Here is a 14783-nt window from a genome sequence, read left to right as displayed (position 1 = left end):
AATATTTACATCACTAATAAATAATCTCACTTTAAAATGCCTAATCACCAATTACTCACAATTAAGAATGTTTATTCGCAGTGTCTGTCTCAGTGTCTGTCAAATCCTTTCACACTGCACACCTCGCTGGGCCGCACTTCTCGCGCAACTCTCGCCGCAGCACTCCTTGTGGAACTCCGTTGTGGGACTCTGTCGCCGAACTCTCACTGTACTCCGTCGCCAATGTCGCACTTCCCTTCACACTTAGGATTGGCGTTGTGGCTTAAATAGTCGTCGGTCAGTCTTTCCAGAACCGACGAGCGCAGTTGTGACGAGTCACGTCATTCCGAGCCGACCTGACACCCGAAGCATCGAGAATAGCATCGTTCCTCACGCGACTTCACGCGGAGGTTCGCGGAATTCCCAAAGCCGCTGAGCTTTAGATAATGGCGCAGAGGTAGGACAATGTGCGGGGAGCGGAGGAGGAAGTGGGGTAGCGACGACCGTTGTAATCCGGTCAGGCACGCATGGCATGCCTTACGCCACGTGATACGCGCAAGGCTGCCAACCAGCTCTGAACCTGGTGTCGCGGTCTGGTCTCTCGCGTTCGCAACAATATTATTTCCACTTACATATTTGCAACCAAATATTTTAATACTTATTTAATAATAATAAAATCAAGTGATTATCTACGTAATAAAGCGCCCCTGGTTTTGCTAAAACTACCACCACCCCATAGCAGGAAATAGTCTTCCTCCTTCCTCTTCAAGAATAGTTATTATAATCAACACGGGTAGGAAATCTGCTGCAGTGAAAAATGTGGTTCACTGGGGCAGATACACATCCTACCAGAGAAAGGCAAGAGAGTGATAAAAAAAATACTCTAAACTGAGGAATGAGAGCTGTAAGGTAGTGGATCAACTCTGACCTTACTATGCCCCTAAGGGCTTGCCAGGAGAGCGAGTTGATAAAAAAGGAAGTTAATGAGTGAAATAAACAGAGTTTAGTAATAGTGTAAAATTGTTTACTACTTCTTCCTGTGAATATTATTTCTCTTCAGTACATTTAGGCTTTATCCAACACTTTTTAAAATTTAAAGTGTGGTAAAAAGGAGAAGCTTAAATTTCTACTTTCACTGTCCAGTGTTTGCATGCTTGGATAACAAGGACAATAGTTGAGCTGTCAAGTCGCCACAATCATCATGCTACGGGGTGGGGGTCAGGCATATATCTGGACTATAGCTGAGTATTGTTACGGTTTTTAATGTGGGGAGAACTGGGTTCTTAAGGGATAGCCCAATTTAGTTTTAAAACAGTTTTATTGATTACTAATATATTTACATTATTAATAAATAATTGTACTTAAAAATGTCCAATCACATCACAAATACTGGCACTTAAAAATGTATGTCTGTCGAGTTCCACAGTTCGCACTCCTCACTGGAGCTTGGCTCAACATTGGTTTGCCCCTTATCTCGTGCCTGTCCACACACACACAGTCTCGCACCACTCTTGGGGGTGAAGGTTGTCTCTCACCCTCTTCGCAATGTCGCACTTCCCTTAGCTCGGAATCTGCTTGGAACCCGGCATCCGCGCGGCACTCCATCGCGTAGCTGCTCAAGTACTTTGGCGCCCTTCTCGAACCGACGAGAGTAGCCATGACGAGTCGCGTCATTCTGGGCCGACCTGACGCCCGGACAGTCGAGAAAGGTGGCGTACATTCACGCCACTCCGCGCGGTGGCCCACGGAAATTTCAAAGCCACTTGACGATAGATAACAGCGGGGAGGAAGGATGCCGTGTGCGGTGCAGAGGGGAAGGGGGTAGCGAGGACCCTTGCAATCCGGCCAGGCGATGTGGCATGTCTTACGTCAACGAACCGCACGTTGACACCAGCGGCCGTGCAGGGCTGCCAACCAGCTCCGAACCTGGCATCGTGGTCTGGTCTCTCGTGTTCGTTACAGTATTATCTACCAAAAAATGTTTCATAGTTCAGGGGAACCGAGTCCTAATGTCTTACGTTTACAGCTGGATGTTTTCTACCTAACACACACAAGTTTCCTTCACCACCAGGCAGGCAGTGTTGCAGGCTGCTTTACAGACACGTGTAATGGTTTAATCAGTTTGCTGTCAGTTCTAATATATTTGTAACTATATACCCTGTTTTATCGCATAATCGTCGCACACGCATAATTATCGCACCTATTGTTTAGGGGGTCAAAATTTTGATAAAAAAAATTCTAGCGTAAACGTTGCATGATGTTTCTGGTGCCGCTATTAGATTCCGAGTGCTTTGTGTAGGTATCTTTTCCGTATAAAAGGTATTTTAAAGTAGTGGTGCACCGATGCGGATACCGATGAATCGTAATCGGCGATTATGGGTACTTACCGATTAATCGTAATCAGCGATTATCTTAACAATTACTTTGCCGATTATTTACGTCCCGGCGTAAAGTAGGTTTTTACCGTGTAATATTTTGTTACACATTTTAGGACGAAATACGGTAATATTTGTATATATTACAAAATTCATCTAACTCCGTCATATCATAATTACAGATATTTCGTTAAGTTTAATAAATCTCATTGCCTCGAACAATAAAATATAAATTTTTCCTACACGTTTATTTACGTTTTGTCTTTTGTTCTGTCTTTTGTTTAGTGGCCTTGTACATTACCTGTAGCCAGAGACGTAAAATAGATGGCACGCAATCAAAATACCACAAACAGTTGCAGTGGATTCTATGACAATCGATCTTTTCGAGTCGTAGTAGCAGTTCAAAATCGTGGTCCCGATACCTTCTAGTTTTTATCACTGCGTTTTACAAACTCGTTATGGGCGTCTTTGGTAACATTATCCGTTTGTTATTTGTATGTGACGTGAAAAGTGAAAAAAGTATTTATAATTTTATATATTCAGTCAACATAAATAAAATCACATGTGCTAGAATTGGTTTTTAGTCATTTTTATATAATTATAGTGAGATGGCGAGTAGGGAGAAAAAAAGTGAAGTGTGGAAACATGTTTCTATAAACTCAAGTGAACAAAATAAAGCAGCATGTTTACATTGTTAAACGGTAATTTCTTGATGCAACCTTATGTGATAGTCGATAATAATGCTAGTTTTCCGCAACAAAAACTTACCCATTGTAAATTACAATTATTAGACTGTAGTTCAAGTTGTTTACAATAACAAATATAAATAGAAGTTAATTTAATTTACACTTTGCAATGACTTAATAGTGTATTTTATATATTTTTATACTGTTATTATAACTGTATTCTCAATTTTACCTAATCTTGTTATTAAATTCACATGGGAATAAAAATTTTTGTGTGCATTATTACACTTAAAAAATTTCTTCATTATAATCGGTAACTGAATCGGTATCTGCCGATTATTGCTCTCATAATCGGTAATCGAATCGTAATCGGTAAAGTCATATCGGTGCACCACTATTTTAAAGTATAAATCTAACATTTATTTGGACATTACCACTTACTTATTTAATTAACAGAAATACGAAGTTGTCGGATGTGTAAATTTTCTTTTAAATATTTTTTTAAACGTTATTACCTTTATCTGTTCGTCTGCGTCGCTGCGGTGTACCGCTTATAAAAATCTTAGCCAGCGCTAGTTGGCATCATTCATGTTTGGTTATGTTGCTTCCCGTATAGAGCGCGCACACGTAGTCGAATATCGATACTGATATCTCGCCTATTGCATGCAACCGCTCTCTCTGTCGAGTGCCGGGTTAACTACATTTGATAGCCCGCACTCTTTCGTGGTGTTTACTACGACGAGAGTTACACGTTAGTTCACGTCACAGATTCAATTGGCTCGTGTTTGGGTCACAGATTTTGTTTTTTTATTTTAAGTTGAAGAAAGATTTTTCTTGTATGACTTATTAATTTAAATTGTATGGCGTGCTCTTGTATAGTCAAATTATTTTTAAATAAATGTAATTTCCATGAATGGGTTTTGTTTTTATGAATAACTTTACCTAACAAAATTTTTTTTCCGCATAAACGTTGCATCCCTACTTTTCAAACTTGATTCTAGTATAAAATGTGCGACGATTATGCGATAAAACCCGGTATTTGACAGTTCTCTTGCTGGTAAAATCCAGTTAGCTGTTAATGCGGTTGTTAGTTATGTCTCTGAACAATTTATTTTTTTGTATTTTTAATCTTTTCTCTAAATTTAAGTCTATGAATTTAGTGGACAATAGAAAACCTCAACAAAAAATAACCCCAGAAAATCCCTAAAATTTTAAAGGAGACCTTTTATCGTGCCAGATAAGAATTAAAACCTTAGTGATCCCTAAACTTTTCCTGAGGTACAGAACCCAGCACAGTCATATAACTTTCTTTCCTGTTGGGAAACGTCTGCAAATGGAACAGCAATGAGTAAATGTGCGCTTTCATTTTGAAGTCTTTTAAAAAGTTTCATTACTTAGCTAACATGTCTTTATACCCATAATGAATATATAAAAATATATGTGAACGAGTTTGCTTGTTGTTTAAAATTAATATAATTTTTCAAATTTTATGATTTCTGCCCCTTGAGTCACACAAAAGTGCTACTGCTACAGTAAGAATTGGAGATGGACGAGTCTGGAAATTTTTGGTTCCAGTCGAGATAAGCAGGGTTCAGTATTCATACCTTCAAGTAGTCAAGTCAAGTTCAGACTGATTAAGTTCTAATTGAGTCAAACTCAAGTAGTTGTTTTTTTTTAGGTGTTGAATATAAAAATAGACTATTTCAAAATACTAAGAGGCAAAATAAATAACGCTAATACAAATTTACTATTAAAGATTATATTTTGATAAATGTTAAAGCAGTTCATCATTGGTACCAATACAGATATACATAACCTAATTAAATTTTTTTCAGAAAATAGGGTTAACTCTACATGTCTTGCCTTGTTTAGGAATTTATTTAATATTTTAGTAATTATTTCAGCTACATTAAATACTGTATTTACTCGCGTAAAGGCCCCCCCTTTTTTTCCCTCCAAAGTTTCGACTGCAAAAAAGGAGAGGGGGCCTATACGCGAATTTGGATGAAAAAATAGATTTTTATTTTTTTCAGGTATGAAAAACTAACATTTAATAAAAGAAAAATGAAATACCGGCACAACTTATTTAAACGCCAATTCAGTTTTGATTAAATGAAACAGCTGGCAGAACGACTTGCAAGTCCTGCGTCTTTGTTCTAATGAGGGAGGGTGGGGGAGGCAGTGACGCGGCAGGAGGGAGAGGGAGTCAGCGAGTCCGCAGGGGGGGAGAGAGAGGCAGAGGCAGCGCTTTGGCAGGAGGGGAGAGAGGCAGAGGCAGCGCTTTGGCAGGAGGGGAGAGAGACAGCTAGCCAGCCAACCAGACAAAGGAGTGTTAGAAATACCAGCTGTCGGCCAGCAGCGCTTGCTTACTACGTAGGTACCTGCTCCACCCACTTCCCTTCCTCCTTCACTTCCCCTCTTCTTCTCCGACAACACTGCACATCAACACAAGCGCGCGAGTCCAGCTTTCTTTATCTTTATGTCGTTTGAGATACGACTAACTGTGTACGTCTGTCACGCCTCACGACAGTCCTACTGAGAGCGGACAAACTATAATACCAGTCTCTGTATCACTGCCGCTGAGAAAATCACCTCCCGCCGCTCACAATACATGGCTTGCTGTTTGATGCATGCCAAGCTGCCCTGCCCTCAGATAAACCCAGAAAAACAAGTTTTTTTTAGCAAATACGGTAGATATTACATATTTATGTATTAAATATGTATTATTTATGTATCTGACATAACCTAAAACCTTAGGTTTATTCATCTAGCTTCACAGAATAATGTTTTCGGTACAAAATAACCAAATTCAATTTTTTTAAGATCACTTAATGGATGTGTTAAAAAACTGCACTTAAGACTATAAAATCACCAAAAAAATAACTAAAAATATCTGGAGAAAAGTTAACTGAAGTATAATTTTTCTATTTCCTTCCACCATTTTATGTTACAACTATATCTCCCACTTAAAAAATGAATATAATAATGCATTTTCAAACATCATACTAATTTTTTTTTTTGAAAATGACATCAACTGGATGTAAACTGCATTATTTATAGCCTTGTGTATAAACAAATTAAGCCCTCCAACATTTTGAATAGATAATAAAAGGCATGAAGATAATTACAAGACGCATCACTTTTGGTTTTGCTGCGTTTGTGCCCAACACTATTGGTTAATATTATAGTAGAAAGAAGTACATTGGAAACATTAAAATATAAGCTTCATAAAGTTTGTTACTGTTTTACAAATCTATGGTATACTGTTGGCATTTCATTTCTAAATGGTGCATACTTCTAGTGTTTTGAGATGTAATTAGCAACATATAAGTTTTCCAGGTATTGTAACTATGCAAAATATACCATACTTTAACTATGTAAATACCTGGAAAACAAACAGTTAACAATGAATATTTGCATTTTCAAAGTAAATTTTTTGCATAAGTCATTATGATATAATGTTGGTTGCAAATCTGAAATATGTATTGAGTTTTAAAAAAACACTGTCTAGTCTCATCTAGTCTAGTACTTTGAACTTGACTTTCGAGTCAAGTTGAATTGAAGCTCCTTGCTTGACTCGGCTAGAGTTTTTGAGTCTCTGCAATTTATAGTTACAATATTCTTCTGACCTGTTACAGTGGCAAAATTTTTCATGGGAATTGGGATGAGGAGGGGGGGGGGGGGGTGTTGTTGTTTGGGAACTGACCGAATTAAATGTCTAAAAGTTATGGAAATTTAGGAATGGATTAAAAAATAAGCAAATAAAAGCAATCACAAAGAAATTGAGTTAAAGTCACCTGATATATTTTAACTTGCTTGAAAGTCATTTCCCCACTAATAGCTGTTTAGCTACACCAATTCAAAGTACATTTTTTTACCGGATAAGAGAATGTATTTGCACCAAAAATCAACACTGGAAAGAATACACTACCACCATTTTAATTGTGTGCTGGTTCTCTGTAATACAATGGATGGAGTAACAAGATATAATTTTTTAACTGAATTACATTCTAAAAACTTTAGTAATTTCAATATTTAGTTCCTTCTCACAGTTCCTTCATCTTCTACCAAATAAAATCTCAAAAACATCAAGATTTTGCACTCTTTAGCAAAATGTGGTTTACTATTTTTATTAATTGTGATTATAAGTACATGTAAATTTAATTTTTCTGATCACTGATTTAAATTATACTGGTGCTATTAGCAATAAGCTGTAGTGCTGTATGAATTAGATAATTATATTGGTATTTTGACAAGAAAGAAGTAATTATTTAGGTAAAAACTGACCAAAATATGAAAAATAATAAAGCTAAAACTAACACTACTTTGTGCCATAAAATAATAATAAAGAAACACACTAATGCACAACTCTGCCCATCTGTGGAGACAAGATTTTATAGTTTTATATTTAGTCCAAATTAGTTTTTCAAATACAGGATTTCGGTGTTTTTGTTTTTATTTTTATAAAAGCGGTTTTGTAATACTTACTCCATCAAAATAGTGGTAAAATTTATATTCTGCATTTTTACAATAAATTTGCGAGCATTTGTGGTTTGAAAGTGATTCAATAAGAGATGCACAATAAAACAAATTAAATTAATTTTTTTTGATCCATGCACTATGGTACAAATTCTATCGATAAATAATGACAATCCTTAAATTTCAAACATCAAAAAGAGTACTTATTTTTTATTTTATGTTTTAAATTAAGTTTTGGTTAAATGCTACTTAATTCCATGACTTTACTTGCATTTTGGTGCTCTATGGTGTATTAAATTGCATTTTGGTGTTATGAATGCTTATCGGTGTTATTTCGGTTTTATCGCAATCCACAGTATAATCCTTGTCCCTACCCATCAGTAATCACATTAATAACACACACATAATGCAGATGCCAAATACCAGACTACAAAAAAAAAATTGACATGTTTATGCAATGAGCATGAACATGAGAAAACTGTAAATAAAATTGACCAAAAGCAGCACAAAAAAAGGCTAAAGCTGTGCAAAAAGTTGGTATGAAAACAATTTAGCAGTACAAAAGTCTTAGTAAAAAATATTAGTTTGTTCTAAAATTCAGTACCGTACCTAATGTTTATCTTAGTCTTTTATTCCTTTAAAATTTTATTCTGTAGCATTTGCATTAAAACTAAGAATTCTTTGAAAACCTGAAGAAAATGGCCCCTTCCCCCTTTTTCCCGGGAAAAATAAATAATTATCTTCCTATAAGAGGGTGATACATTTTAACATTTTGACAACATTAAAAATTGATTATTGGCCTAAACTATAAAATTACTAAAATGCAAAGTGTAAACAAAGTTTTACTTCACTCGAAAAAAAAAAAAGAATGATTTTTTTTTGTCACATCAAGTAACAAAAGAAAAGTTAAGAGTAAAAACAGGCAGGAACACAAAGTACATACAGTGAAACCTCTTTAATACAAACCTGAAGGGACCTAAAATTTTGCAGTTTGTATTAACGAGGTTTGTATTAACAGGTGCATATGCTCACATTAATAATAATCGACAAAATCAAGTATTGATTTTTTACTCGAAAATTAGTCAAATAGAGGATTAAAGAGGCTTGAAAAATTCATTGATTATTTTCTGCACTTTTTTAGTTGCATAAATGTCCTTTACTGCACTGCAAAGTTTGTCGAAGGAAGACAAGACATCAGTGTCTACATCACTAGCAGCCAGAACATTTTCCAAGACAATTAATGCTGAAGTGGACTTCACTCTAAGAATTTTTAAAAAATATTTCAACCTCAAAATTAGTGTCAGAAATATATCAGTTACTTGTCATTAAAGTTAAATCAGTTGAAAAATAAATAAAAATGGAAGTATTTTACTTAATTCAATTTACACTTGCAAAAAAAAACATACGCACAATAAATCTACATGGAAATTAAAGTCTTTTTCAATATCCTGAAGTCTGAAATATGTTTACTCATGTCATCAAATGTAGAGCTGTACTGAAGAAGCCGATTTTGCCAATATTTAGTTGAATCGGCATTTCTGCCGACTTCCGATACGCTTGTTAATTTTCGGCCGATATTACTGAAAAACGAGAGAGACTGCCATAACCTAAAAATCCACGATTACCCTTTTCGCTTTTCGTAGTAGTACTGCATTTTTTCAGATCGCATTATTTCTTCGCAACATGTGCCAAACGTACATATAAAAATTTAACATCCTATTTTTCAATAATGTTCTTTATTTTTAATATGTCATAAATAAATAATACATTACTATCACGGTAAATATAGTGCAAATATGGTAGCCATCATGCTTCTGTAGTAATTATGGTATCTATAAAGAATCTTTAGTTCTTATTATGGTAATTATCTTAAAATATCTATTGGGTTTGTACTGTAGTTATGGTACATCATTCATATTTCTTCGTATGTTGTTGTTCATTTGTCTTTTTTTCATATTTACGTGCGCCATTATTTGAGACAGAAAGTTTCAGAAAAAATTTTAACGGACTTTATGTCACACATTTAATGGCGTAAATGATGAGACCTCGGGCAATTTAAACGCTTTATACGGAAAAACCTAACATGCGGGACCTAGTGAGTTTTACTGTATTTTTTTTCCCGTAAATAGTAAAAAACCGAATCCTTTGACGAATCCTATATCAGACCCGCCGAATCTTCGAATCCCTAGGATTCGGCGGATTCGGCGGATATTGGATTCGGTCGCCCCATCCCTACATGAAATATCACGTAAGGCAATCAAAAACGGCATCAAGGTAAAAAATAAAATTAGTGGTGCACCGATGCGGATACGGATGAATCGTAATCGGCAATTATGGGTACTTACCGATTAATCGTAATCGGCGATTATCTTAACGATTACTTTGCCGATTATCTACGTCCCGGCGTAATTAAGTAGGTTTTTACCGTGTAATATTTTAGGACGAAATACGGTAATATTTGTATATATATTACAAAATTCATCTAACTCCGTCATATCAAGATTACAGATATTTCGTTAAGTTTAATTAATCTCATTGCCTCTAACAAAAAAATACATTTTTCCTACACGTTTATTTACGTTTCGTCTTTTGTTCTGCCTTTTGTTTAGTGGCCTTGTATATTACCTATAGCCAGAGACGTAAAATAGATGGCACGCAATCAAAATACCACAAGCAGTTGCAGTGTATTCTATGAGAATCGATCTTTTCGTTACGTAGTAGCGGTTCAAAATCGTGGTCCCGATACCTTTCAGAGTTTATCACTACATTTTACAAACTCGTTATGGGCGTCTTTGGTAACATTATCCGTTGTTGTGTTATTTGTATGTGACGTGAAAAGTGAAAAAGTATTTATAATTTTATACATTCAGTCAACATTAATAAAATCACATGTGCTAGAATTGGTTTTGAGTCATATTTATATAATTATAGTGAGATGGCGACTAGGGAGAAAAAAAGTGAAGTGCGGAAACATTTTTATATAAACTCAAGTGAACAAAATATAGCAACATGTTTACATTGTTAAACGGTAATTTCTCGATGCAACCTTATGTGATAGTCGATAATAATGCTAGTTTTCCGCAACAAAAACTTACCCATTGTAAATTACAATTATTAGACTGTAGTTCAAGTTGTTTACAATAACAAATATAAATAGAAGTTAATTTAATTTACTCTTTGCAATGACTTAATAGTGTATTTTATATATTTTTATACTGTTATTATAACTGCATACCTGCCAACTTTTTAGTTTGGTCATCAAGAAAATTTTTAAATTGGGAACATGTATCGTAAATCAAATGCGGCAATTTTTTACATGCTTTATGTGCAATTATTTTCTATTTTTAGATTCCATTTGGTTTCTGCTAATTTACTAATGACATGAAGGGATATCGATAGCCTAGAATGAAAACCTCATACAGTCAATATTGTAAATGTACTGGGAAACTAAACCTATCCAGAATGTGCCAATTTACACAGCATGCATATGAAAAGCAAAATGATCAAGTACAAAACAAAAGCAATAGTATTCACTAAACAAGATTACTTAAAGACATACCTTGCTATATCACATGTTTGTTACATATTTCAGTCATCTCCTGATTATCATCCTTGATGCAATTTAAAGACTTTGAATGTGCAGCAGTTGCCTTCTTTGCTTTACCTAATAAATCTGAGGTAAACCTTTGTTCATAACAAACAGTTCCTTGATTTCAACACAGAAATAGACTGCAAAGTTTCAGATGACATGGAGGACCTAAATTGGGTTCTGTTTTTTTTTCCACCATACTGAAAATGCGCTCACATTCTGAATTACTATGGACAGCACGTTTTTCCTATGCTTAGTACACTTAACGTGTGTAGTTATGTCGTACCTACCTCCATGAGCAAAACTAAAATCACACCGGCACACTACGCAAAACACAAAAGTTTCACCTTTTTGCGATTTCAGAATACATGGGAATTCGTTGTTATACGCAGCACGGTAAGTCTGAATATATTTCTTGTTGGCTAGCTTACTCATGGTTCCCACCACGTAAATACACACGGAAAAAAAAAAAAAAAAGTTGCGCAGCACTACATTGGAACTACGAACAATAGTCAGTCATTTTGTACATAATATAAGGAACAAGGAACAGACCAAGGAGGTAGGGCTGACGTCACAATAATTTTGGTCCGTTCCTCCGTTTAAGGAAGCACTTTTTCGTTGCGGTAAGTGGAAAACGACCGTAGACCATCCAGTCCAAACTATATACAAATAACTAACTATATCTCTTGTTTTGTTTTCATTCCGCCTTCCGTCGGTGAGTCGGTAACATGGCCGGTACATTAAAAGTTGGCAGGTATACATGGCCCGTACAGTGAACGGTATTAACCACCACGCAAAAATAAATCCGTAAGATATTAAAGACGTCCGTAAAACCGTAAAACAGTATTAAAATCCGTAAAACTTACGGACAATCCGTAAAAGTTGGCAGGTATGTAACTGTATTCTCAATTTTACCTACTCTTGTAATTAAATTCACATGGGAATAAAAAATTTTGTGTGCATTATTACACTTAAAAAAATTATTTCATTATAATCGGTAACTGAATCGGTATCTGCCGATTATTGCTCTCATAATCGGTAATCGAATCGGTGATCGGTAAAGCCATATCGGTGCACCACTAAATAAAATGAAATAATATTTCATCCAAAATTTGTGTTTCAAAAAAAAAAAAATAGCACACATGGTTAAAAACCACACCTAACTTTTACCAACTAAACGAGTTAGCACAGTAACCAGACACAAGATGGGGGTCCGTGAGGAAAGCCACACGAGGGTTGCGAACCCCGACACAGAGACAGAGAGAGGGAGAGAGAGCGCACTCACCTCCGCCGTTGAGCGCGCCGCCTGACTGCTGGGGGATGTGCCACTGCAGCTGCAGCTGCTGCTGCTGCTGCTGCTGCTGCTGCTGCTGCTGCTGCAGGAGGTGGTTGGAGGTGTGCGGGGACTGGGACTGCGCCTGGCCGCGCCCGTACGCCGCGTGGTGCTGCCTCTGCAGCTGGTACAGGTGCTGCTGCTGCTGGAGGGTGTACCGCGGCGGGGGCGGGGCCAGCGCCACGGGGGGGTACCCCCCCGCGCCGGTGGCGGCCTGGGGCAGGCGGTACCCGGCCGCGCCGACGCGCACGAGCGGGGCGGCCGCGGGGAACGCAGCGGCGGCCGCGGCCGCCTGCATCTGGTGGTGGGACAGCAGGCCGCGCAGGTTGGCCGTGGTCGCGTCCACGCCCAGGGTGTGCGGGTGGGTGGAGGACGTCACCTGCGCACCGCCCCTCCGACCCGTCACCGACTACCTCCCGTCACAGAGAATGCAATGTTAGTACATACTAATATCAGAATCAATTTTACTACTCTACACATTAAAAAAAAATACAAATCTACACTATTATTATAAAGCTGAAGAGTTTGTTCGTTTGTTTGAACGCGCTAATCTCAGGAACCACTAGTCCGATTTGAAAAATTCTTTCAGTTTTGGATAGTACATTTAAGGAGGAAGACTATAGGCTATATTATATTATCAATAACATAAGGGATCCTTACTAAAAGTCCAATTTAGAATCAAATGCGATGGAGGGGGTTAGATACAACATGCAGTACACGTACGAAGTGTGTGTTGACAATGCCGCAGGCGCTAGAAGTTTATTTCCTATTGCCTATTAACATTGTTGCCACGCACTAGATGCCTTATCATTCTTAATTTTCCCATACAAGTAAAAAACACCCGTGTGATATTAACAACGAAGCAATCAGTACCCTCATAAAAATTCAATTAATATTGAAATACTATTCATAACTTTAAATCGCAAACCTAAACTATTGTTTTTTTTCCTCTCTCTGTGTTTAAATTTTTTTTTATTGCCCTTTTATTCAAGTATATATATTTTACAGACTTGAAACTTCACAGTAATGTTCCTTATGTTACGCAGGTTGACATTTTCCGAAAATTAGATCCCATGGGTGGTTAAAACCAAGCAACAGTGGGTACTTTGTCTGCATGAGAACAGGATTTTGCATTGCTCATGCCTTCTGCATCTCCATTGCAACGGGCATTGCGCGGCAGTGGCGTACCCACAAGGAGGGGCATGTATAATGAGCGGCGCAAGAGTGATCTGTCTGTAGACTGTCGTAGCGAAGTACGGGAACATCAGTTGTACATTGCGTGCACGAGTCGGGAAACCATCGGTGCTATTCATTTTCTCTCTGGTTCATTATACAGCATGTAATAAATTTTCACTGAATTTTTTTTATTTACCATTACTGTAAATGGGAGATGTGGCTTGATTTTTTTCCATTAGTATAGCCGTGCGAAACCGGGTCGGGCAGCTAGTAATATATATAGCTCTTTAATACGACAAGTTCGCAACCACGTGTGTGCCGGATTATAAAAAAAAATACTATATTTTTTTGAACAGCAATACCACGGATAAGTTTAAAAGCATTTAATCTCACACTCTTGTAATATTTACTAAGACTGTAAATGGTTTCTCAAGGAAAAATTGAAAGATACGTAAACATTAGTTTATTTAAATAAAGTAATAGTTAGAATAAAAATTATACATTAGAAGGACATATAAAAAAGTCTCTTTATCAGCAACACCAAATGAAGAATAAACACAATGTCGTGGTGAACTTTTAGCAAACAGTCAGCAAGAAGTTCATGTAAAATAATCTCTTGCAAAAAAACTAAGCATTAGCAAGCAATGAAAATTAAGTTTTATACTAAATGCATCACCCAAGTCCAATTTTAATCATTTTCAATTAAAATATAATTTTATTTAAGAAGGAAGATGTCGCCTGAATAATTTACCTTACTTGGGGAAAATACTAGGCATTTTTTGGTTCCTTTAAAATACCCGACCTGGAATTATCTTTTCAAATCTTTGATTTAGGTTCGGGGTATTTTTTTGTACGTTTGTTTCCTTGATAGCGATTTGTTTACATTGCGGGAAAGGTAAACAAACACATTCGTTCAATGTTACCAACATATTTCTATGTAATAACGGACTAAAAATGTATGTCATAAAGTATAGTTACAATGAATTTGTGGACATAACAAAGAGACGTAAAATGAAGAAAAAAAAAAAACATGGGAATGCATTTTTGTTAGCCAGTAAAATGTTAAAAAAGTTTGGAAATTGTTTTGTCTATACAGCAGATTATATACACAAAATATAGTATTATTCACAATTTTAAATCATAATCACCGATTCATTAAACATAAA

At 36.5% G+C, this 14783-nt stretch overlaps 1 protein-coding gene across 1 annotated transcript in view; it reads right to left on the bottom strand.

The window, feature by feature from the left end:
* LOC134540896 (transcription intermediary factor 1-alpha-like) overlaps positions 1 to 14783 on the bottom strand; it is a 92744-nt gene that overhangs the window by 32106 nt on the left and 45855 nt on the right. Inside the window, exon 8 of the mRNA XM_063383935.1 lies at positions 12394 to 12820. Coding sequence (XP_063240005.1) covers positions 12394 to 12820 — 427 coding nt within the window. The remainder of the gene's footprint in view (positions 1 to 12393; positions 12821 to 14783) is intronic.

The sequence above is a fragment of the Bacillus rossius genome, chromosome 17, assembly GCF_032445375.1.
Source record: "Bacillus rossius redtenbacheri isolate Brsri chromosome 17, Brsri_v3, whole genome shotgun sequence".
Taxonomy (NCBI): domain Eukaryota; kingdom Metazoa; phylum Arthropoda; class Insecta; order Phasmatodea; family Bacillidae; genus Bacillus; species Bacillus rossius.
Note: the sequence above shows the minus strand (reverse complement) of the source record. Positions and strands in the feature narration are given on the sequence as shown.